The 20845-nt window shown below is 41.8% G+C and overlaps 3 protein-coding genes across 3 annotated transcripts; 2 read left to right on the top strand and 1 right to left on the bottom strand.

Moving 5' to 3' along the window:
- The first annotated feature begins 91 nt into the window (after positions 1-91).
- tcp11l2 (t-complex 11, testis-specific-like 2) lies at positions 92-8248 on the top strand. Its single transcript, XM_086059656.1, has 10 exons — positions 92-363; positions 1882-2058; positions 2190-2322; positions 3540-3660; positions 4366-4589; positions 4652-4788; positions 4862-5034; positions 5197-5372; positions 6764-6936; positions 7009-8248. Exons 1-10 carry the CDS (start codon positions 240-242, stop codon positions 7278-7280), a joined length of 1710 nt encoding a protein of 569 aa, XP_085915782.1. The 5' UTR covers positions 92-239; the 3' UTR covers positions 7281-8248.
- A 389-nt stretch (positions 8249-8637) lies between these two features.
- Positions 8638-18497, top strand: apaf1 (apoptotic peptidase activating factor 1). Its single transcript, XM_086060231.1, has 27 exons — positions 8638-8782; positions 9258-9439; positions 9510-9684; positions 9750-9947; positions 10031-10220; positions 10307-10419; positions 10496-10627; positions 10730-10968; positions 11680-11847; positions 11919-12050; positions 12112-12225; positions 12292-12476; positions 12546-12672; positions 12819-12944; positions 13009-13149; positions 13326-13451; positions 13528-13674; positions 13745-13873; positions 14866-14991; positions 15069-15197; positions 15271-15396; positions 16352-16477; positions 16553-16678; positions 16747-16872; positions 16949-17074; positions 17410-17556; positions 17625-18497. Exons 2-27 carry the CDS (start codon positions 9296-9298, stop codon positions 17769-17771), a joined length of 3765 nt encoding a protein of 1254 aa, XP_085916357.1. The 5' UTR covers positions 8638-8782; positions 9258-9295; the 3' UTR covers positions 17772-18497.
- A 430-nt stretch (positions 18498-18927) lies between these two features.
- washc3 (WASH complex subunit 3) lies at positions 18928-20690 on the bottom strand. The gene is made up of 7 exons (XM_086059662.1): positions 20503-20690; positions 20199-20297; positions 20054-20119; positions 19847-19984; positions 19680-19778; positions 19529-19593; positions 18928-19451 (listed from the first exon to the last, which is right to left on the bottom strand). Exons 1-7 carry the CDS (start codon positions 20551-20553, stop codon positions 19358-19360), a joined length of 612 nt encoding a protein of 203 aa, XP_085915788.1. The 5' UTR covers positions 20554-20690; the 3' UTR covers positions 18928-19357.
- Between the last annotated feature and the right edge of the window lie 155 nt (positions 20691-20845).

Below are 20845 nucleotides of genomic sequence, written 5' to 3'. Positions count from 1 at the left end.
ATCCCTCCCTCATGAAGTTAATGGCAGCGTACCATTTCACCCAGGGGTGATACAGTAGTCTTAATCACGCTTCTCTTCGACGTCCAGTCAAAATGGGTGCCACATCTTTTATATTTACAGCGATTAGTGTTGCTGCATTAATACTGTTAACGTTTTATGGAATCTATGACAGTCTGTCTTTGTTTTTGTGCGCGTGTTCCTAAACCTCACCCCCGTGTGTCACAAATGGTTTCGCCCGTATGTCCTCGAGCTCCTCTGAGAATCGAAGGACCTTTAAACCATCAAGCTTTCAACACAGGAAACGGCTAAACTTCGCTTCACGAAGCAACTATATCGGTCTCCATTTCGGGAGATTTAAATACGGTAAGGATACACTTGTAATGTACTTTTTTTCTGAAACAATCGCGAAGCTTTCGTTTGTCGCCTCGCTCAAATGCGAGTTTTGCTCACTTATGAGAACTCTGATAGTATCGAAGAATTGGCAAAAGATTGTGTTTATTTTCCAGAAAATTGGTCAAAATGACAAATTAGTTGTGTTTAATATGCATTTAAATCGTACATTAAAGTAAACGCAACTATACCGTGCAAAATTTTAACGTGGAAAAAACATCCGGGATTGGCAGAAACAACCATAAAAGTGTGCCGATGAATAAACATTAGTTGTTTTAAATTGTTATTTGAAAATACTTTATTGGCTTTTGTTCTTGTTTGTGTCTTGAGTCCAGATCACGTGTACCTTGTTCTCACGCGTGTGTGGATATTTTTTTGGTCCATGTGCTGTGCTCGGAACCAAAGATTTTCCATGTAGGGGTGATAGACGGGCGGTGCTAGCCAATGGGGAGTGTCCGTTCCTGTAAGCCCCGCCTTATTTATCCACAGTTTTGTTTACGTTGTGCTGCAGCAATCTCGACGTCTTTGTTCAGACACTTGGCAGCCCACAATCATAAAAACGATGCACAGTTGATCTTGTACTATATTTACTACATTTTCTACACTTGTGCACATTAAATTGATCCGAAGTCCATTTATGTCTGCATTATTGTAGCTATTTTACGACATAATTCCCACACAGACCTCACGTAAACAAGTATGAAATCGTAAATAGTAGTCTAAATGCTGTCAAGAATGGTCAAATGTTGCCGTTTCGACACTTGTGAAGGAAGCGCAGATGCCAGAAATAATCCCTGCTCCGGAATCTCTGTGGGTAATCCGCGGAAATTAGCCTGCTGCTTTTTTATGTGACCTAGCTATTTGGTCGTGCAGATGATGTAATGAACGTCACAGCAGGGGAACACACACACACGAACACATCACCCCCCCCCCCCCCACTTCCCCCATTTTGTTGTTGTGCTATCTTTAAACCAAAGTGGGAGTGAACATTCATTTTTAGCTCCAGATAGCATTATGAGCACTCTGGGGGCCTTAGATAATATTAGACACTTGAATTGTGGAAATGTCATTCTTTAAAAAAAATAAAAATAAGAAAAAGTTTGCGATCAGCCGGATAAACATTTATTTAAGACTTGATTAAAGAACATGTTTTTCGAGATAATCCAGATAATCATAGCTCTCCCTAAACTGCAACTGGGGCTCTTATGTCACCCTCTGCTTGCTGTCTATTCTTTTTTTTTTGTGACGCTTTTACTATAAAACAACTCAAATGTAACCGGATCCAAGGGATTTCCTGCGTTACCATGGGGACACCCGATCCCGTTCCCATTCAATACAAGCTGCTGTTAAAAGTGGATTGTTGTTTTGTTTTGACTGTCGGTTGCGTCATCTAGCAACCGTTTCCATGGCGATGGGCCAGGCAGAAGTTAGTGGTCACACGGCAAGAGTTTTCTTAGGGTTTGTAAATAAACTCCACGGACTGCCTCGCAGCTCGGAACATGCCCCTGAACAACGAGCGTCCGTCCACCTCCTCCAGCGGCGACGAGCAGGGCAGCGATGGCGAGTCATTACAGGGGCGCTGCGACAGCACCGCGTCGGCCAGCGACACCGACTGCTCCCGCGAGAGCTTCACCAGCGTTGGCTCCAGCAAACACTGCTCGCCCTCCTGTGAGTACCGACAAGTATTTGTGTACAGAACTTTTTTTTTTTTTTTTTTTTTTTAAGTGTCAGTAAGGATGAAACAATTTCACATCATGATCAGCAGTTATCAAATATATACCTCTGTTGTTACCGACCAGCAAGCCCCCCCAAGACGCGCACCCTGGACGAGGTTATGGGTTCCGCCAGAGACCTCTCCAACCTCAGCTTGTTCCACGAGATAGTCGTCAACCGCGACTTCCACCTGGAGCCGCACAGCCTGCCCGAGGACAGGTAATTATCGTGCCTGTAAAACTGTCACCGTCTGCGTTGTTGCGCCACGCGCCGCGCGCAAGTATTTGCACTCCCGTCGTGGAACAAGTCGGGGCTGCTTGCTTTTCTCTCCCGGCCAAGTTGTTTAAACACGTTGTATAAACGTAGCTGGGAAAACAAATGTTGCGCATTAGCTCAAACCGTGATTCCCGACGAGTGCCCAATTTCACTTAACTGTTCTGAATTATTATTTTTTTTTTTTTCCATATTTCTACGCTAGCAACCTGTAGTGACAGGCAGAACAATATCAAATAGTTACCACTAGTTGGTGGGAGGTATAACCTGTTGTCATACATACAATAGAATTATAGCCTAGCTAAACACGCCCAGATTTCACACTGACAAAGTAACCTTGCGATTAAACGAGAGGAGGTGATTTATTATTTCAGTGTACATTTTGTGATGTTTTTGTTTTGATAGCGTGTTGTCGATTTTTCTCATTAAAAAACAACAACTTTGAGTTAAGGAGTCATACACTTATACTCAAAAGAATGACTTATCACTTAGAAATGTCCTTAACTCATTCACTGCCATTGACGGCTATAGACGTCAGAAATTCGATTTAACCATTTATATTAGTTTTACATTTTTACAAGAGTATGAAAACCTAGAACTATTAAAGTCATGCGATTAATTACAATTACAAATGTTAAATCACCTGATGCAATTAGAAAAAAAAAGAACAGATTAATAAAAATTAGGGGTGTCAGACGATTAAAATTTTGAATTGTAATTAATCGCATGACTTCACTAGTTAACTCACGATTAATCGCATATTTTACATCTGTTCTTAATGTTCAATAAAAAAATATATAGGTTTTCATAATCTTGTTAACAAAAGTGGGAAAAAATGTTAAACTAATAGAAATAGTGAAAATATTTTTTTTTTACGTTTATAGCCGTCAATGGCAGCGAATGAGTTAATTTTGATTTGACCACAACACTGTTGAGACTGTAGTACTGTCCACACACATAACTTTCCGTGCAAATAAAAAAATAAATACAAATATTGATAATAAAATAAAAACAGTTTGAAATATGTAAGTCTATTTTACGATGAGGTGGGTCGTAACATTCCAGTATCCGAGCTGGTCAAATTCTTGCTTGGGATCTTTGCACACAGCGTTATGGCGATTCAGTCACGTAAGCCAAGCAACGTTCGCTTGCTGTGTTTCCAGTTTATGGAAGATGGTCCGCGACAACGTCCACAAGGCATTCTGGGACATCCTAGAGTCTGAGCTGAACGACGACCCGCCCGAGTACCAGCAAGCCATCAAACTGCTAGAGGAAATCCGAGAGGTATCAAATCAAAAATCACCTTCTTGTTAAATCAGCGGTTCCTAACCTGGGTTCGATGTCAGTTTCGGGGGTTTGGACTCATATGATTCATTTTGGTAAAATGGTTAATGGACTGCTTTTTATATCGCGCTTTATCTACACACCATATGGTGACACTTCGACATGGTCACAAGGGCTGAGGATCAAACCCACAAACTCGTGGTTGGGAGACGACCACTCTACCTCTGGGCCACGCCCCAATAAAGCCATTAACTCATTCACTCCCAGCTATTGTCACTGAAGCAACCCCCTTCGCTCCCTTTACTGAATGTTGACTGATTTTGCAAGGTTGTCTTCTATTGCTATATAAACATAGAACCTACCAAAAGAAAGATTCAAGTCATTATTCACAAACCTGTTGAAAACACTGGGAAAAATAGCTTTTTTGCAAATGGCCCTGGGTGATCTCTTATACTCTGCTGCCACCTGCTGGTCATTTTTTTGTAATAACTACCATTGCTTTAAGCAACCTTTTCATGTCAGAAGCTGTAGCAAAACTTTCTGTATGCTCCAGCATAACATTATTATTATTATTATTATTTTTATTATTATTATTATTATTATTATTTATTTTTACAAACGTATAAATATGTTTTTTGGGAGTGAATGACAAATAATTAAAAAGCGTATTTATTCGTTTTTTAATTATTTTTTTTCTTGGGATAGATTTTGCTGTCCTTCCTCAACCCCGGCGCCAACCGCATGCGGACGCAAATCCTGGAGGTGCTGGACATGGACCTGATCAGGCAACAGGTGGACAACGACGCCGTGGACATCGCCGGCCTGGCTTCGTATATCATCAGCGCCATGGGAAAGCTGTGTGCGCCCGTCCGCGACGACGAGATCAAGAAGCTGAGGGAGAGCACGGACAACACGGTGACGCTCTTCAGGTAAAACCGTCCACGTGTTCCTCGAGGGAACCCACGTTGACGCGAGAGTCTTCATCCACCAGGGAGATCTTCCGCGTGCTGGACCTGATGAAGGCAGACTTTGTCAACCTGACCATCGACAACCTGCGGCCCGTCATGCAGAAGCAGAGCGTGGAGTACGAGAGGGCGACGTTCCAGAGCATCCTGGACAAGACGCCCGGTGAGCGCAGTGCCAAGACAAACGTCCGCGGGGTGAGGACGTCGGGGTTTGATGTCTTCTGTCTCTGGATCAGGTGCTTTGGACAACACCAACGCTTGGATCCAAATGACTTTTGAGGAGCTTCTGTCCACCATGCCGAGCAACCGGGGAAAAGGACAGTCGTGTTTACCCGGACCCTTCCAAGTTCTAAATGCGGCCTTCCTACACATACTCATGTGGGACTACAATCAGCACCCACTCCCAGAGGTACGTAGACTTTCATTTGAATAGTTTTGTAAATTTCCTCAACGAGTTTAAAACAGTTTCGGTTGAAATGATTTGAATCAGCCACGGGGAAAAAAGAGGAGAAGCAGCAGTAAAACAGGCCAAAATCATTGCAGTGTGTATTTTTTTTAATGCCGCGTTTAGACGTGGATGACGGATGAGGGGCGCCTGCGGGAGGTGCAGGCGCAGCTGAAGCGGTGGCAGGCGGTCAACGAGGTTCTGCTCATCGTCTACAGCGTGGTCGGCGGGCCTGTCCAGGACGTGGCGGCCCTGTCGGAGCGACTCAAGAGGATGACCGCCGTGCTGCTCGACCACAACCCGTGAGTGCATCGTGTACTGTAGGGTTCGGCCAGGGGTCAGCAACCTTTCCGGTTGAGAGAGCCATTTTAGGCCAAATAAATAACCAAAAGTCTGTCTGGATGTACTGAGAGGTAATTAGAGCTGCACCATAATACAAAAATATGCAGCATTTTCTTCTACCTTTCAAAGTCTTCCATTTTTTGATTTTTTTTTTGTTGTTGTAATTTTTCAGACTTTGTTTTTCATACATTTTTAGAGCTTTCTGCCGTTCTGTCAAATTTTTGACATTTTTGGCAATTTTATGGGCTTGTTATGGTCGTTTTCTGCATCTCTTCCCTTTGTAGACATTTTATGACTTTTTTTTTTTTTTTTTTACATCTGTCCTTTTTTGCTATCAGTTTTCTGACATTTTGGAATTTTTTTGGGACATTTTATGGTTGCCTTTTTGAACATTTGCTTTCCGGCCATAAATCAATTTTCTGACTTTTTTTGTTGCAATTTTGTGGACATTTTATGGTCATTTTTGGGGAAATTTTCTTTTGTTTTCTGGTGTTTTATAGCTACTTTTTAAATGTTATTTTCTGCCTCTCTTTTTTAAATATTCGGACTTTTGGCAATTCTAAAGACATTTTATGGTATTTTTGGGGATGTCTTCTTTTGTTTTTGAATATTTTATGGTTACTTTTTAAGATGTTCTTTTCTGACATTTTTGATTAAATTCTCTGATATTTTTGCCAATTTCGTGGACATTTTATGATAACTTTTATGGTCACTTTTTGGACATTTTTAGGTAATTTAAAAAAGTTTTTCATCAACCCTTTCATCTCTCATTTTCTGACAACTTAAACATTTTGAAGCTGATATTCTGTAGACATTTTATGGTAATTATGACGTTTTATAGCTATTTATGTTCATTTTGAGGATGCCTTTTGTTTTGCGATTTTTTTATGGTTACTTTTTGAATGTGTTCTTTTCTGGCGTGTTCTTTGATTCAATTCGATGACATTTTTGGCAATTTCACTGACATTTTCCTCTTCCTTTTTGGACATTTTATGGTCACCTTTTCAACATTTTTAGGTAATTTAAAAAAAAGTTTTTCATCAAACCTTTCATCTCTCATTTTCTGACAACTTAAAAATTTGAAGGCTGATCATTTTTTTATATTTATTAATTTTTTAAATCATTGATTCAATTAAATAATATTTCATCAAAAAAATGAATATGTAAATATATATATATTAATTTATATATATATATATATATTTGTTTTTAAGATACACAGGAGAGGGACTAAAGAGCCACATGTGGCTCCAGAGCCGCAGGTTGCGGACCCCTGGGTTAGGGTTTCAAAAGGCTTTGAAAACATAACCGTTCAGTGTCGAACGGTCGGTCTCACTGTACCTTGTTTCAGGACTTTAAGCCTGCAGGAGGCGCTAGTGGGCGTCAGCGCACAGATCTGCAGCGAGCTGAACGAGTCTCTCGCAGAGAGGGGCTACCCCACACTAAGCCCCGCGCTGCAGGCCACCCTCACGGGCCAGATCTGCAGCATCGCCCATAAGGAAAACCCCATCCGCACTCTCGTCGGTACGTTCCGGAATGCTTGCGGTCTTCCTGAATTCCAGAATCATTGTCCTAATGTCTCCCCTTCGTCCGCAGAGGACCGCGTGCAGCACTACTTCACGGCGCTCATCTGCGATCCCAAACCTCAAGCCAGACTGGAACAAACACCCGCCGGCCTCACCGCCATCCGTTCGGAGTTGGTCACGTTGGCCACCAAGTTCCTTTCCCTGGTCAACTACAACAAGGCCGTATATGGACCTTTCTACGCCGACATCATCAGGAAGTTGATGTTCACCACCAACAGCCCACCGCCGCCGTCGTCGCCGCCGCCATCTTCCCCGCCTCATGACACTGTTGCCTCTGAATGAACCTGTGATGTCCGTTTTGTTCTTTTACCAGACACCAGAATTGCAAACTGAGCCGGCTTTGCCGGCAGTGAAGTATAGCATTTAATACAGCAAAGTGTTTTCCAATCCTTTATATATAGCCATGGCACATATTTTACATTGGAAAAATGTCAGCAAACATAAAATGTTACAAAAAGTGGGGAAAATAATGAGAATGTGCCTGAAGGCAAATCTATCTGTTATGAACAGCAATAGGTTAATTGTTCTGCTATCTAATGGAGGAGCATTTCATTTTTCTGTCTGTCACTACGTCGCCAGCATATATATATGAACAAATATACATTATTTGTAGGAAATTATGAATAAATGTCATTGTGATTCTTACATGCAAATGTATGGAAGAGCTCTAAAGCAGATTCCGTTATTTAGAAGAGTAACAACACAGGTATATATATATATAAACACATGACCGTTTATAAACTTTTGTTGTATACAGTGTGTTGCAAAAGTAGGTATACAGGTATATAAATCATTAAGTTATTAAAATAAATAAAAATCATGTCACTAATTTCACTTACATCTGCTTTTGCACCTGTATATAAATGATGATACAAACCTCATAGCCTATTAACTATTCAACTTTAGGGATTTGTTTGTATGTTTGTATGCATGGCTGTGTTTTTGTGTTTACTATTTTTGTTTGGGACAATTTTCCATATGTTTGCGCTATATGTCAATTATATCCGTTTTGTGTGATCGGTGATGTTTGTTACATGGCTCGGTACTGTAGCTATCCTATTCCTGCATTTGCTCGATAGAACCCGCGTGGACACACAAAATAGTGTTGAGCTCGAGAGGGATTTTGAGTCCAGTGTGGATCCAAAGATGCACAGAACAAAACAAAAAAAAAGCAATTATTTACCTTTACTGAAGTTTACATTTTTTCCCTTCTGTACTACACTTAATAAAAAAAAGTGATACTATTTTGATGCAAGCGTGTATTATGTTTTTAAATAATTGTGTTGAGTATATTGGTAAACATTTTTGCGATAGCTAATAATACATTTTGTAGGGCAATTTGTATTTGCATAATTATTTCAACTGTGAGAAAAACATCATATCCGTCCCTCAATAGCATTGGTAAGTTGAATTGTCAGTAAACACGCGAAATAAAAATACACACATTGCTAGCTAAACAATTCTAGTGAATACAACTAAATATGGGTAGATGTATGTTATATATATATTTTTTTTCGTTTTGTTTCGCCGACAAGTCTGCCCAGTGACAAACAAAAACAGTTGACCTCACTTGTCACGTGGTTTAGTCTCGGCACACTATTGGTCGCCTCCTGCCGGGCAAGTTGTTATTATGTTGTCAACGAGGAAGCAGGCTGGAAGAGGAGGGCGTATGGCTTCACGAAACAGTTTAGTTTGACTTACTTCTGACGTTATTTTGTGACTTTAAATTACATTCATGACCCAGTTTAACAAATATCTTCCCGTGTAGAGAAAAGAAGATAATCGTAAGTATCCGTACGCGGTTACTTTCTTTGTTCACACAGGTGTTGGGGGAACTCGCCTCGACATGCAGGAATAGTTTCGGTTCAGTTGTAAAAGGAACGACGAGGTTATTTTTTATTTAAAATTTCAGTTGAAGGTTATGTTCGCTGGAAATGTAATTTTGGAAGTATTTGGAAAAGTTAGCGCTCGTCTTCGTTATTTTATTTTGTGTTTTTCTCATTCATTGTATGGCAAGCTTGTTTGGAGACAAAATCAGTATCCTGCTTAGAAACGTTTCACAACACCTGACACCGGAGGAAGCAAAACATGATATGACCTTACAGAAAACGAAGAAAACTGACTTTGAAAAAAAATAATCATCAGTATAGTTTTATTGGAATTTTTTTTAAACGTAGGTTGTTAATAAAGGTCAGTGCTTCTGATTGTTTTAGATCCACGAGATAAAAACATACATTAACATGAGTGTCCCTGTTGCAGAAACTCCATTTGTTCAACCAGTTCCTGTATGGTCGACAATGATGCTGGGCGAAGGCGCGCGGAGCAGCCTGCTTCGCTTTCGCCGCAACCTGGAGCAGGATATCAAGCCCGCCTACCTGATGGATCATATGATCAGCGATAGCGTGTTGAGCGGCGAGGAGGAAGAGAGGATCAGTGCACAGGTTGCTGGAATGAAGATACAAAATAAAAATTCCTCGCTGAAATATGCGCTGATATTGTGTCTTTCTGCAGCCTAGCAGGAAAGAGCAGGCGGCGGCGCTGCTGGAACTGCTGCTCAAGAAGGACAACAGTGCTTTTATCTCATTTTATAACGCTCTGGTCAAGGAGGCGTACTATGACTTGGCCAATTTGCTTCACGGTGCCCTTCCTGGCGCGTCACTGAGGCGTTCTGACAGCACATCCAATGGTAAGAGAATTAGGGTCGCAAAATTCCAGGGCACTACAAGTGACCATTTCCTCCTTTTCTATTAGTCCAAATAGTTCTAAGTGCCGGCGGGGTCCCTCAGAGGCCTGTGGTTTTTGTCAGCCGACCCGAGCTGGTCAACCGGATCCGGGAGAAGCTCTACCATCTCCGAAAGGAAACTGGGTGGGTTACTGTGTTCGGCATGGCTGGCTCGGGAAAATCCACGCTGGCGGCCGAAGCTGTCAGAGACCAGGGACTCATTGAAGGTGATTCATATCTGTGTCCAATTTGTTTGTATGCCCAATGATTTGGTTGTGATATTGTTTATTTTTTATTTCTTTTTGCACAGAGTGCTTCCCAGGAGGCATCCACTGGCTGTCCATTGGCCAGCTGGACAAGGCGGACCTGCTGGTGAAGATCCAAGCGCTTTGCTTCCGTCTGGAGCAGAGCCTGGACTCCCAGTCCCTCCAGCGGCCTCCCGCCTCCTTGGACGAGGCCAAGGAACGTCTGCGCTTCCTGGTTTTGCATAGATACCCCAGGTTAATGTTGTTTTTTGAAAGGAGCACGTGACTCCATTTGAGTGTTTCTTGAGATGTTCGCACATGTCTGCTTGTTGGTTTTCCAGATCTCTGCTGATTCTTGATGACACCTGGGACAGCATGGTGCTCAAATCGTTCGATATCCACTGCCGCATTCTTCTGACCACCAGGAATAGAAGCCTCGCTGACTCAGTGAGTGGTAAGTGATTCGGTGAGTCCCGAACCACTGTGCGCCATCTTCGAGCTATGAAAACCTACTCATCAAACCGTTTCAGGTGCTAAACATCAAGTCGAGGTTGAGAGTGGTTTGGATGATAACAAAGCACTGGAGATTATCGCGCTGTACACTAGAAACACACTCGAAGGTTTGCCTGAGGAGGCCCGGAGCATTGTGAGAGAATGCAAAGGTGTGTTGTCAACCCCAAATCCTCACTCATAAATGTCAAACAAATAAATAAATAAATAAATAGCCTTTTGTGATATTTGATCATACGTTTGGTCCACTCCAGGCTCCCCGCTGGTGGTGTCCCTGATCGGCGCGCTGCTCAAAGAGAAGCCCGACCGCTGGAGCTACTACCTGCGGCAGCTGCAGCAGAAGCAGTTCAAGCGCATACGCAAGTCGTCATCCTATGACTACGACGCGCTGGACCAGGCCATGGCGGCCAGCATCGAGGTGCTGCCCGACGAGCACCGCGAGCTCTACCGGGACTTCGCCGTGCTGGAGCCCGACATCAAAATTCCCGCCAAGGTGGATGCGAATGTGGAAAAATATTCATTACAGTCAGGCAGTAGTGTTTAAAAGTTTCATGAACTGCTGTACCTTCACTTATAGAATTGTGGTATTTCTTATTTTAAGCTTAATTTACTCATAAGCGCAGTGTTACTTTAAAAAAGTAATTACTTATAGTTACTCATTACTTGCTTAAAAAAGTAACTGAGTTAGTAATTGAAGGACTTCATAATGACAGTAACTCGTTGCCAGGCTATTTTCACTACTAAAAAAATGTTTTATATTAAATAATTTGGATTAAAAAAGTATTATTATTATTATTATTATTATATTACAATTAATTCAAATTATGGCCAAGCTTTATAGGGTGTTTTCATTTGTTTTTGTGAATATTTATGTCACACAAATGCCTTGACATATCATATAATAATAATATTAATTTATTAATTAATTTATTATTATTATTCAACTCAACTAAAAAAAGGCCATCCTATTGACGAAAATAATTTACTATCAAAATCTTCTGGGAAAAATAATAATAATAAAAAAAATATGCATGTATATATACACTGTATATATATATATATATGTATATGTGCATATATGGATTTTTTTTCAGCTTGGGGTCCAAATTGAAATGGTTACATGAAATATTTACATATGTTCCTTTTTTTAGTGTTTCCAAATGTATGTGCCGAAACCGATCCAAATGGCATCTTGTTTCTCCAGGTTTTGTCTATCCTGTGGGATCTAGAGCCTGAGGAGGTGGAGGACATCCTGGAGGAGTTTGTCAACAAGTCCCTGCTGTTTGTGGACAATAACAACAAACCTCAACTGTACTACCTCCACGACCTTCAACTGGACTTCTTGGTTGAGCAGAATCGTGCTCAACTCGAGGTCTGTATAGAAGTCAACTCGCAAAAAAAGGTGACATTTTTGTGACGTGTGTTTGTTTGTTTGTGCTGCAGAATCTTCACACCAAGGTTGTGCGTCAGTACCAGCAGCACTATAGCGAAGCTCCGCCCACATCCGGGGACGACGAGTGCCTCTACTGGATCCGGTTCTTGGCCCACCACATGGCCAAAGCCAACCTCACCCAGGTAACAAACTGACATTGAGGGAGTGGATTTTGTATTCCTGATGGTGTTCTTATCTTCTCAGGATCTTTACTCTCTCATGTTCTCTCTGGACTGGATCACCCACAAGGCCCAAATACTGAGTCCGGCTCATCTTATAAATGACTTTGTGGAATATGGACCCATTTTGGACAAAAAGGTAAGCAAAGTTAAGAATGCAGCATGGAGAATTGCTCAAGTACTGATCTCCCTGCCCCACTCGCAGAACAGCAACATTCGGAGTCACTTCCAGGAGTTTTTGTCCCTCAACGGTCACCAGCTGGAGCAGCGGCCATTTCCCGACGTGGTCCAGCTGGCTCTGTCGCAGCCTCAGGCCTCAGAAGTGTACAGGCAGGCTTTTCAGCAGGCGCAGGAGCGGGCCAGAAGCGGGAAACTCTACTTTGATTGGCTGTAAGCGAGCAAGAAAGCTTCCTTTATGTTTTCCCGGACGTGTTTCCATTTTTTTGTCTCCGCGTTTAGAAATAAGAGCAGCGTGGAGAGCCTGTCCCGGCTGGTGATCCATCCCCACCAGGGCTCCGTCTACGCCGCATGCTTCTCCCACGACGGAGCCAAGATCGCCTCCTGCGGAGCCAGCAAGACGCTCAAGGTATCTGATTGGAAACGATTCAAATAAAAAATATTCAGGATTTATTTTTTTTTTGTGGGTGAAATTGACTTGTTTTGAACGGAGCTGCCCTGAATTAGTTTGACTTTTAAAATATACTTTTCCATATTTCCATTCCATGTTACCAGGTTTTTAGGAGCACATCCGGTGAGAAGCTGACAGAGATCCAAGCCCACGATGACGAGGTTCTCTGTTGCGCCTTTTCCCCCGACGACCGTCTCCTAGCAACCTGCTCCAGTGACAGGAAAGTGAAGGTAAAACTGAACTTTTCTCCTCCTTGCCCACACATTTGTTTTGAGTGCCTGCGTGTCTTCTCAGGTGTGGAACCCAGAGCGCGGCATGCTGCTGAGGGTCTTTGATGTGGAACACGAGGAGCAGGTCAACCACTGCCAGTTCACCAACACACCACGCCGCCTCCTGCTGGCCACCTGCTCCAATGACAATTTCTTGAACGTCAAGGTAAGTGCAGTGATTCCTTGACTTTTCCCATTGAAATGAATGAAAATGCCATCAATCTGTTCCATCCTTCCAAAAGAAACAATAAAACAGTTTGTAATGCATTAAAAAAAATATATATAATAATTATATTATCTGACTACATATGTGGTCAAATTTGTGGATTTCTGTGTTTTCAGCTGTGGAACCTGAACAAACCCTCCTCACAGAACGCCATGTTTGGCCACTTTCAGCCGGTCAACCACTGTTGTTTCTCCCCCGACGACACCTACCTGTCCACCTCCTCTAACGACGGCACTGTTAAGGTGAACATGCTCTTCTTGTCAATCTCAACCGAAGAATGCCAAAAAGAATGCATCCCTGTATCTGTCCTCACTCCAGCTCTTTGAGGTGTCGTCCGCCAACGAGTGGAAGACCATCAACGTGTGTGAGTGGTGCGCAGATGCCGGCGAGGAGGTTCCGGTCAAGTGCAGCACGTGGACGGGCGACTGCAAGCGGCTGGTGTGCGCTGTCAGGAGCGCCGTGTTGGTGAGTGGGTGTCATATTATGGTGTTCAATTTAGACTACTTTGTTTGTTTACGTGTCGGTTTTGCGGCAGGTGATGGATGTGGAGACGGCCCAGATGCTGTTCGAGATCCGAACGGGTCGCCTGAGCATGGTGCAGTACTGTCACGCATGTCCCACCAGCAACCTGTTGGCCATTGCTTTCTCCAACTACGCCGTAGAGGTACGAGACATAGACCAGGGATGGGCAAACGTTTGAGTTAAAGGCCCAAATTAATTTTTTCATTATGTTGTGTTCTAACAGTTTCCAAAGTTTTTGTACCAAGTACCACCATAAACAGTTATCATAAGTACCACCATAAACAGTTATCATAAAAAGGGTTATTTTTTATTATTCCTAAGAATACTGTATCTCATATTTTTATAAGCCACTGTAACATTATGCGCAGTTTGAACGTCAACACTCCAATTTAATATAGAGAAAGAAAGAAAGGAAGGAAGAAATAAAGAAAGAATGTGATTTGATTAAAATTTAAGTTTAAAAACAGTTCTTTAAGATTAAATGCAAATGTGATTATTTTTAGTGATGATTTCACATATCAATAGTGGTATCATAGGAAACAAGTCCAAATTGTCTAAAGTGTTTTATTTCAATAAGAAAATCATTATATTTAAGCATACAAATTGCAATAATTTACTTATAATTAATCAACCCTCTTCTTTTTTTTATATCATAAATTAGTTATATGATCTTTTTTTAAATTTTTATTTTAACATAAAAATAATCATTTTTATTTTAAAACGTACTGTATTTTTAACGGCGTATTTTACAAATACTTTTCATTTCATTTACAATAAATCAATTCATGAATTTAAAGAGGTACTTGACTTATTGAGTCATTACAGCAGTAAAAAGTTAATGTTTTGTCCAGAATTAATTTGATAGCTTTTTTTTTCATGTGCAATTAATAACTTTAAAAAATATTTTTCCCACTTGCTGTCTACATGAAAAATTATTTAATAAGTTATCAAATTAATTCTGGACAAAATATTAACTTTTTACTGCTGAAAATGGATCAATGAGTCAAGTATCTCTTTAAACAGACAAAAACAAATAGGCAACAAATAAAAACACTTAAATTGTCCAATTTTGAGGGAAAAACTTTTCCCCACACTTGTTTAGACTCTCGTGTCTGTATCTTGCATCCCTTCCAGCTGTGGGATCTGGAGGACAATAAGAAGATGGCTGACTGCAGCGGCCACCTCAGTTGGGTCCAGCGAGTCCAATTCTCCCCCAACGGCTCGCAGCTTCTCTCTTGCTCCGACGACCAAACCGTCAGGGTGAGACGTGCTACCGTCAATGATGTTGCTGTAGATAAACCGTCAAATTTAAAACATGTATTTTCCCTCCCTTGCAGCTCTGGGAGACAAATAAAGTGCACACCACCTCAGCAGTCCGCCTAAAGAGAGACTCTGATGCTTTCTTTCATCCGGGAGAAGATGGCCACTTTGTGGTTTCGGCTGCAGACAACCGCAACAGACTGCAGGTGAGCTGGCGGCACCATGGAAGTGCAAAACATTTGATTGACAGGTTGACTGACTGCATTGTGTGCGTTTGAGGTGCGCGTTGGCCGAGCGGGTTCGCTGCTGTTTCAGTCGGAGGAGATGGCGTCACGGATCCGATGCACGAGCTTTTGCAACGAGCCTTTGGCTGTCGCCTTTGGCACAGAGGACGGCACCGTGCAGGTTCTGACCACGTTTGGATCTCATTGTGACAATGCTTAAGCATTCCCACATATGTTATTGTGATTTTTATTCTCCACACTTTTTTGCCATGAAAAAACTCATAACATAATATTTCCAATTTACACAGTTCAAATTTCAGCTTGCTTCAAAAATTCACATTCTCCCGCGGTATATATATCGTCTGATTCCACATTACAGTATTGGCACGATTTAACATTAAATATCAACTTTTCCCCATTCGTTTTCAATTGGACTTACAGTTGGTAAAGTGCATTGTCCAGTAACCAGGAGGGTGCAGGTTGGAATCCCACCTCCGACTGTACATTGCAAATATATCCATGACCGTTATGCTAAGTGCATATACATGTATACCAACTGACTATCATATCAGGAAATTGATTAAAATGCCACTGAAATGATTAAATACATGTTAGTTTTCAGCATCATATGACACTTTTCAAAATAAATACGCCATTAGCCGTGAATTCGAACAAGTCAAGTTAGCTCAGTTGTTAGAGCAACTGCGTGCCACCACTGAGAACCTGGGTTCAAACTCCTTTTGGACCACATTTAGTACATTCGATGGTTCGATACAAATATATCCATGACCGTTATGCTAAGTGCATATATACATGTATACCAACTGACTATCATATCAGGAAGTGGATTATAATTTTACAGAAATGATTAAATCCCAACCGTAGACAGATTGCAGTTCAGGTTTTCTTTGTATTAATTTGTCATTTAACTGCAGTGAAAAAGTTGTAATTTTCATATAATGTATCATTCAATTGACTTCATAAGCACATGCATTCAACTCTTAGCATTCAGCTTTTTAGCATTCCCACGCCATTTTTATCGAAATTGCACTTTGTCTCGTTTAATTGTGTGATGGCCACTTGAGTGTTGATATTATTATTATTATTATTATTTATTTTATTTTTTACATGTGCAGATTCTGGCCATCCCCTCCGGAAAGGTTCTCGCCACCCTGCTGGGACACACCAAGACGGTCCTGCACTGCCAGTTCCTCCACGCCGGAAAAACACTCATCACGTCATCCGAGGACACGACCATCAATGTGGGCTGCCATCCCTCCCTCATTTATTCCTCGTCCCCCCCTTTGGATTGCCGTTACCGATGTCTTCCTGTGCAGGTGTGGGAGTGGCAGTCGCCTGAGTGCTTGGTGCTGCGGGGCCACAAGGAGCAAGTACGATGCTTTTCTCTGCTGCCGCCGGCTGAAACGCGACTGCTGTCCTGTTCGTTTGACGGCACGGTCAAGGTAAGCCATCAGAAAAAAAGCCTTGCCTTGAAGTGAAACGTAACAACGCGGTTTGTTCTCGCGCTCAGGTGTGGGAGCTGGAAAGCGGAGAGGAGCTGCGGCACATTGAGGCTCACCGGGGAGCCATTTTGTCTTGTCACGTCTCCCTGGACGGACATTACTTTGCCACCACCTCCGCTGACAAGTCTGCTAAGGTGCGAGCTATAGCGCTAATTCGCTCGCTATCTTCTATACATTGCGTTTGCTGAATTGTTTTTTGTGGTCTTCAAGGTGTGGCGCAGTGAGTCCTGGCAGTGTCTCCACATACTCCGCGGCCACCAAGACTGCGTCCGGAGTTGCCGCTTTTCTTGGGACGGGCAACGGCTGGCTACGGGGGACGACAGCGGCGAAATCCGGGTAGGTTCTTTGAATCGTTCTACCCATCCAAGGAGTGTGCAGTAAATTGTGTCCAGTCAACTTAGAACATTTAATAAGAAACAGACAAGGAAGGAAGACAAGAGACTGATATATATTTTTTGCTCGCGAGGAGAACTGAATCTGTGAATGTTCTTGTTTTGCAACTGCAGCTTCTCGCGCTCTGCTCTCTTCACAGACGACCCCAACCCGCATGGTTCAAACATAAGATTACACTGCTGAATAAATGTTTTGCAATACTATAAGAGTAAACATGGGATAACTTGTGTACATTTATTCCAGCAAATAGCATACTATTTTTTTTTTTACTTTAACAGCTATGGAGTGTTTCAGAAGGCTCCTTGCTGAAGATATGCTCGCGAGAGGGAAAGGACGGTCTCGACTCATTGCACGGGGGCTGGGTGACCGACCTGCACTTCTCGCCGGACGACTCCCTCCTGGTGTCCACAGGTGGCTACGTAAAGGTACGGCGGCATATCACCGCCTACAGTTTACACTTTTAAACCTTTTTTCTCATTGCGTCCTCGTCCAGTGGTGGGACGTGGACAAAGGAGAAGCCCTGCAGACTTTCTACCCGACAGGAAGTGCACTGAAGAAGGTCCACGTGTCGCCTGATTTTTCCACGTTCGTCACCATCGACAACATCGGTATTCTCTACATCCTCCAGAGGGTCGTGTGATGATGGCCTTTTATTTGCAAACTACTGCAGTCACCAGCCGAAAAGCAGCTGCTCGCAAGACAGTAGACGAGGTGCATTAAGTTGTTTACTTCTATCAGGTTGTAGATGGTTAAGACATAAGACCAAGGGTTACGCTTTTTTTGTAATCAACATTTTGAGCCATAATGACCCGTTAAATGCATTAATCAATGCTGTGATATCTGTCATGGGTCTATAGTTGTGCAATTATGAGATTTTTCTCTTCCAGAGTACAGCAGCCTTATTTTCTGCGCTGAGTTAAATATTGCCTGTCCGTTCTGTCATCTTTTGAAAGCCTAAGACAATTGTTGTTTTACATATTTTATACAAAAAAAAAAGAAGAATTTCCACTTGCTAATAGTCATTTTTTTAATCAGTATGTTTCACAATTGAGCCTACACTTGACAATCTTTCATGTAATCAATAGTTGGTGCTTCTTGCCTTGATGTAATCTTTCAAAGAATTAATTAGTTGCAGGAAGATGGAATATGCATGTGAATATTAATAAGGATGCGTTTTGTTAGTGTGAGTAATGTTCCACTATGTGCTCCTGGGATTGGTGCTTTAAATGTTATATATATTCAATTTACAGATTAAAAAAAAATGTGTTCACTCAGGATCTATGAATACTGTAAGTACTGTACTTTGAGCCATTTAAATAATGCATTCAAGTATTGCACTAATAAAATGAACTTGTAAGACATTGTACTTGATTTGAGATATTTCCAACAAGGAGTTGTAAATCACAGTATGTCAAAAAAATTAATTTTAAAAAGCGAAGCTAAAACTAGCTCGCGGGACCATGGCACCATACTAACCCGGAAGTAGCTAGCCCGAAAGCTAATTTAGCGAGCTGAAGACACCTTTGGACCGGTTTAAAGGGAGAAGTGACCTGCCATCCATTTTGTGGGCTGTTAGACAACAACATAAGGTAAGGATATTTAGAAGCTTTTTTTTAACAACTTAACAATAAAAAATGATTAATCTTTAAAATTTCTGTATGTTCTTCTTAGAAATTCTATCATAGCAAAAATATCGACAAATTCATGAAAGATGCTGGATAGTGTTCTTGTCACCCTCTGGTGGTAGTAAGTTGTATGCATGGCAGTTACTGTTCAACAAAAGAGCTTGAAACATGTTAAGTAATCAGTAGACTTTATTTGCGCACTAATAGTTAACAAAACAACAACAAAACTGTGGCTCAAGTTGACATTCTCTGAAAGTACCGCTATTGTGCTCCACATCAATTGCAATGTTCCAGCCATCCATTTTGATCACATCTATGGACAATTTATGCTATTGTGTTACATAAAATAAGGCACGTTTTTGAACATGGCCTCCGATTTAGGATGAAACTGTCTTAAAAAGGTAAATGTTAGTAAATTGGATTGCATCACAGAGAACTACAACGTCCTCATTGAGTATTTTGAATGTCCAACATACTGTTCAGTGAAATAACCACTAAATGCTTTATCTGCAGCTTGTGCAATTGGCTAATTTGCAGCAATTAGCCCGCTCGCAGGCAGGCCACTTCACCAATGGTTGGCCAAATCGCATTCATCTCGACATCAGTCACTGAAGGACGACTCGCTATCCGAAGCGTCCATATTGTGCTCCTCGCCGGTTTTCCCTCTCAAGTCTGGCACGGGGGTGTCCGGCTTGCTGCCACCAGCAGTAAAGTGTCGCATTAAAGTGGAAAAAGGCAACAAAATGACAAAGAGGAAATGTTCAAAACTTACTCCAGCAAGTCCGGATCCAAACCTTCCATGCTCATTTTATTCCGGATGGCCATTACGGGAACACCCTGACAACAACAACAACAACAGGAGGTTTATGCCTGAGATGGTTCGTCTAAAAAAAGTGACAGCGACAATACAAAATTTTACACACCACTTGAACCATCTTCAGATATCTGGCATAGCGTGGATCCTTGGCCACCGTCATGACATTCACCTCCTCGGTTTTGGGCGTTGTCACATCGTCTGAAGGCTTAAATAGAGCAGATCGTATTTAATAAAAGTGAAGCGCACATTAATAACATTGTGGGGTGTTTTTACCTCTGAAGGGGGAAGCAACACTACAGGTGGACCCTCTGTCTGACCCGGTCCAGAAGTGCCAGTTCCATTGGTATGAACTTCTTGGGGATGTGCGACTGCATCTACCGTGACGTCCTCCAGTCCAGGAATGGATGAAATCTGCTCACAGTTGAATTGTATTCCATCAAGGAGTTGTGATGAACAAAAGAAGAAAAAGAAATAACCAACCTTGGCTTCTAAGATACACAGCGTGGTCTCAATCTGCTGGATGCGCAGTGATATGTTGGCAAGTTTCTGTAGGCCAAAGTTGAATATCTGAGTTTTGTTTTTATGTTTTACAAGTGGTAAGAAATGTGCAAATAAAAGCACAAACCTCTTCACACACTGTGGAAAAGTTATTAAGGAAGCGAACCGTGTGGACGATGAACTGGTTGAGAAAAGCAACAATTCTTCTCTGCTGAATGGCTGGAACCTAAAAGCAGGTAAATTAATAAATACAAATATGTGACAATAACATGTAAGTGTTAAAATGTTGACTCTGGATTGGAAAATATACCAAGCAACTTGCTTAAGCTGGAAAAGGTTGTTTTCAAACAAACACAACTCCGTTTGACAAACTGTACATGCTATATTCATTCATGTACTGGCTAAGCTAAAAAAGCTAGCTTGACACTAACCTTCGTCAGGTCGACTCCAGAGCCCACAATCGGAAGTCCGTCCTCGTCCATATCTCTAACTAAAAGACACGTCACTTATTTTAGTGCAAATTAAATTTATTCTGCTTTATATGATGAAGAAAAGGCAGATACGATGTGCACACTACTGTTGACTGTTTCATGTGACTATGAACTGTAGTATCGCGTGACTTCACGAGACGTAATTCACGTTGTAATTTGCAGCGACGGGCTCATACGAACATCCGGTATTGCCAAGCGAACTTGTTTCACTCCTAAAAACGAACTAATTGATCTCCATTTTGGAGCACAGTTAAAATAAATAGTGTCATATTTACTAACCTAA

The sequence above is a fragment of the Leptonotus elevatus genome, chromosome 17 (assembly GCF_054856555.1).
Source record: "Leptonotus elevatus isolate MCC_2025b chromosome 17, RoL_Lele_1.0, whole genome shotgun sequence".
Lineage (NCBI taxonomy): Eukaryota > Metazoa > Chordata > Actinopteri > Syngnathiformes > Syngnathidae > Leptonotus > Leptonotus elevatus.
Note: the sequence above shows the minus strand (reverse complement) of the source record. Positions and strands in the feature narration are given on the sequence as shown.

Excerpts from the sequence above, each read along its gene's own strand:
- tcp11l2 (XM_086059656.1), top strand. The coding sequence starts at position 240 with ATGTCCTCGAGCTCCTCTGAGAATCGAAGGACCTTTAAACCATCAAGC. Across the intron at positions 364-1,881 it reads TTTCGGGAGATTTAAATACG|CTCGGAACATGCCCCTGAAC; the intron begins GTAAGGATACAC and ends ACTGCCTCGCAG. Across the intron at positions 2,059-2,189 it reads CAAACACTGCTCGCCCTCCT|CAAGCCCCCCCAAGACGCGC; the intron begins GTGAGTACCGAC and ends GTTACCGACCAG.
- apaf1 (XM_086060231.1), top strand. The coding sequence starts at position 9,296 with ATGATGCTGGGCGAAGGCGCGCGGAGCAGCCTGCTTCGCTTTCGCCGC. Across the intron at positions 9,440-9,509 it reads AAGAGAGGATCAGTGCACAG|CCTAGCAGGAAAGAGCAGGC; the intron begins GTTGCTGGAATG and ends GTCTTTCTGCAG. Across the intron at positions 9,685-9,749 it reads TTCTGACAGCACATCCAATG|TCCAAATAGTTCTAAGTGCC; the intron begins GTAAGAGAATTA and ends CTTTTCTATTAG.
- washc3 (XM_086059662.1), bottom strand. The coding sequence starts at position 20,553 with ATGGACGAGGACGGACTTCCGATTGTGGGCTCTGGAGTCGACCTGACG. Across the intron at positions 19,985-20,053 it reads TGTGTATCTTAGAAGCCAAG|ATTTCATCCATTCCTGGACT; the intron begins GTTGGTTATTTC and ends AACTGTGAGCAG. Across the intron at positions 19,452-19,528 it reads TTGGATCCGGACTTGCTGGA|CAAGCCGGACACCCCCGTGC; the intron begins GTAAGTTTTGAA and ends TGCTGGTGGCAG.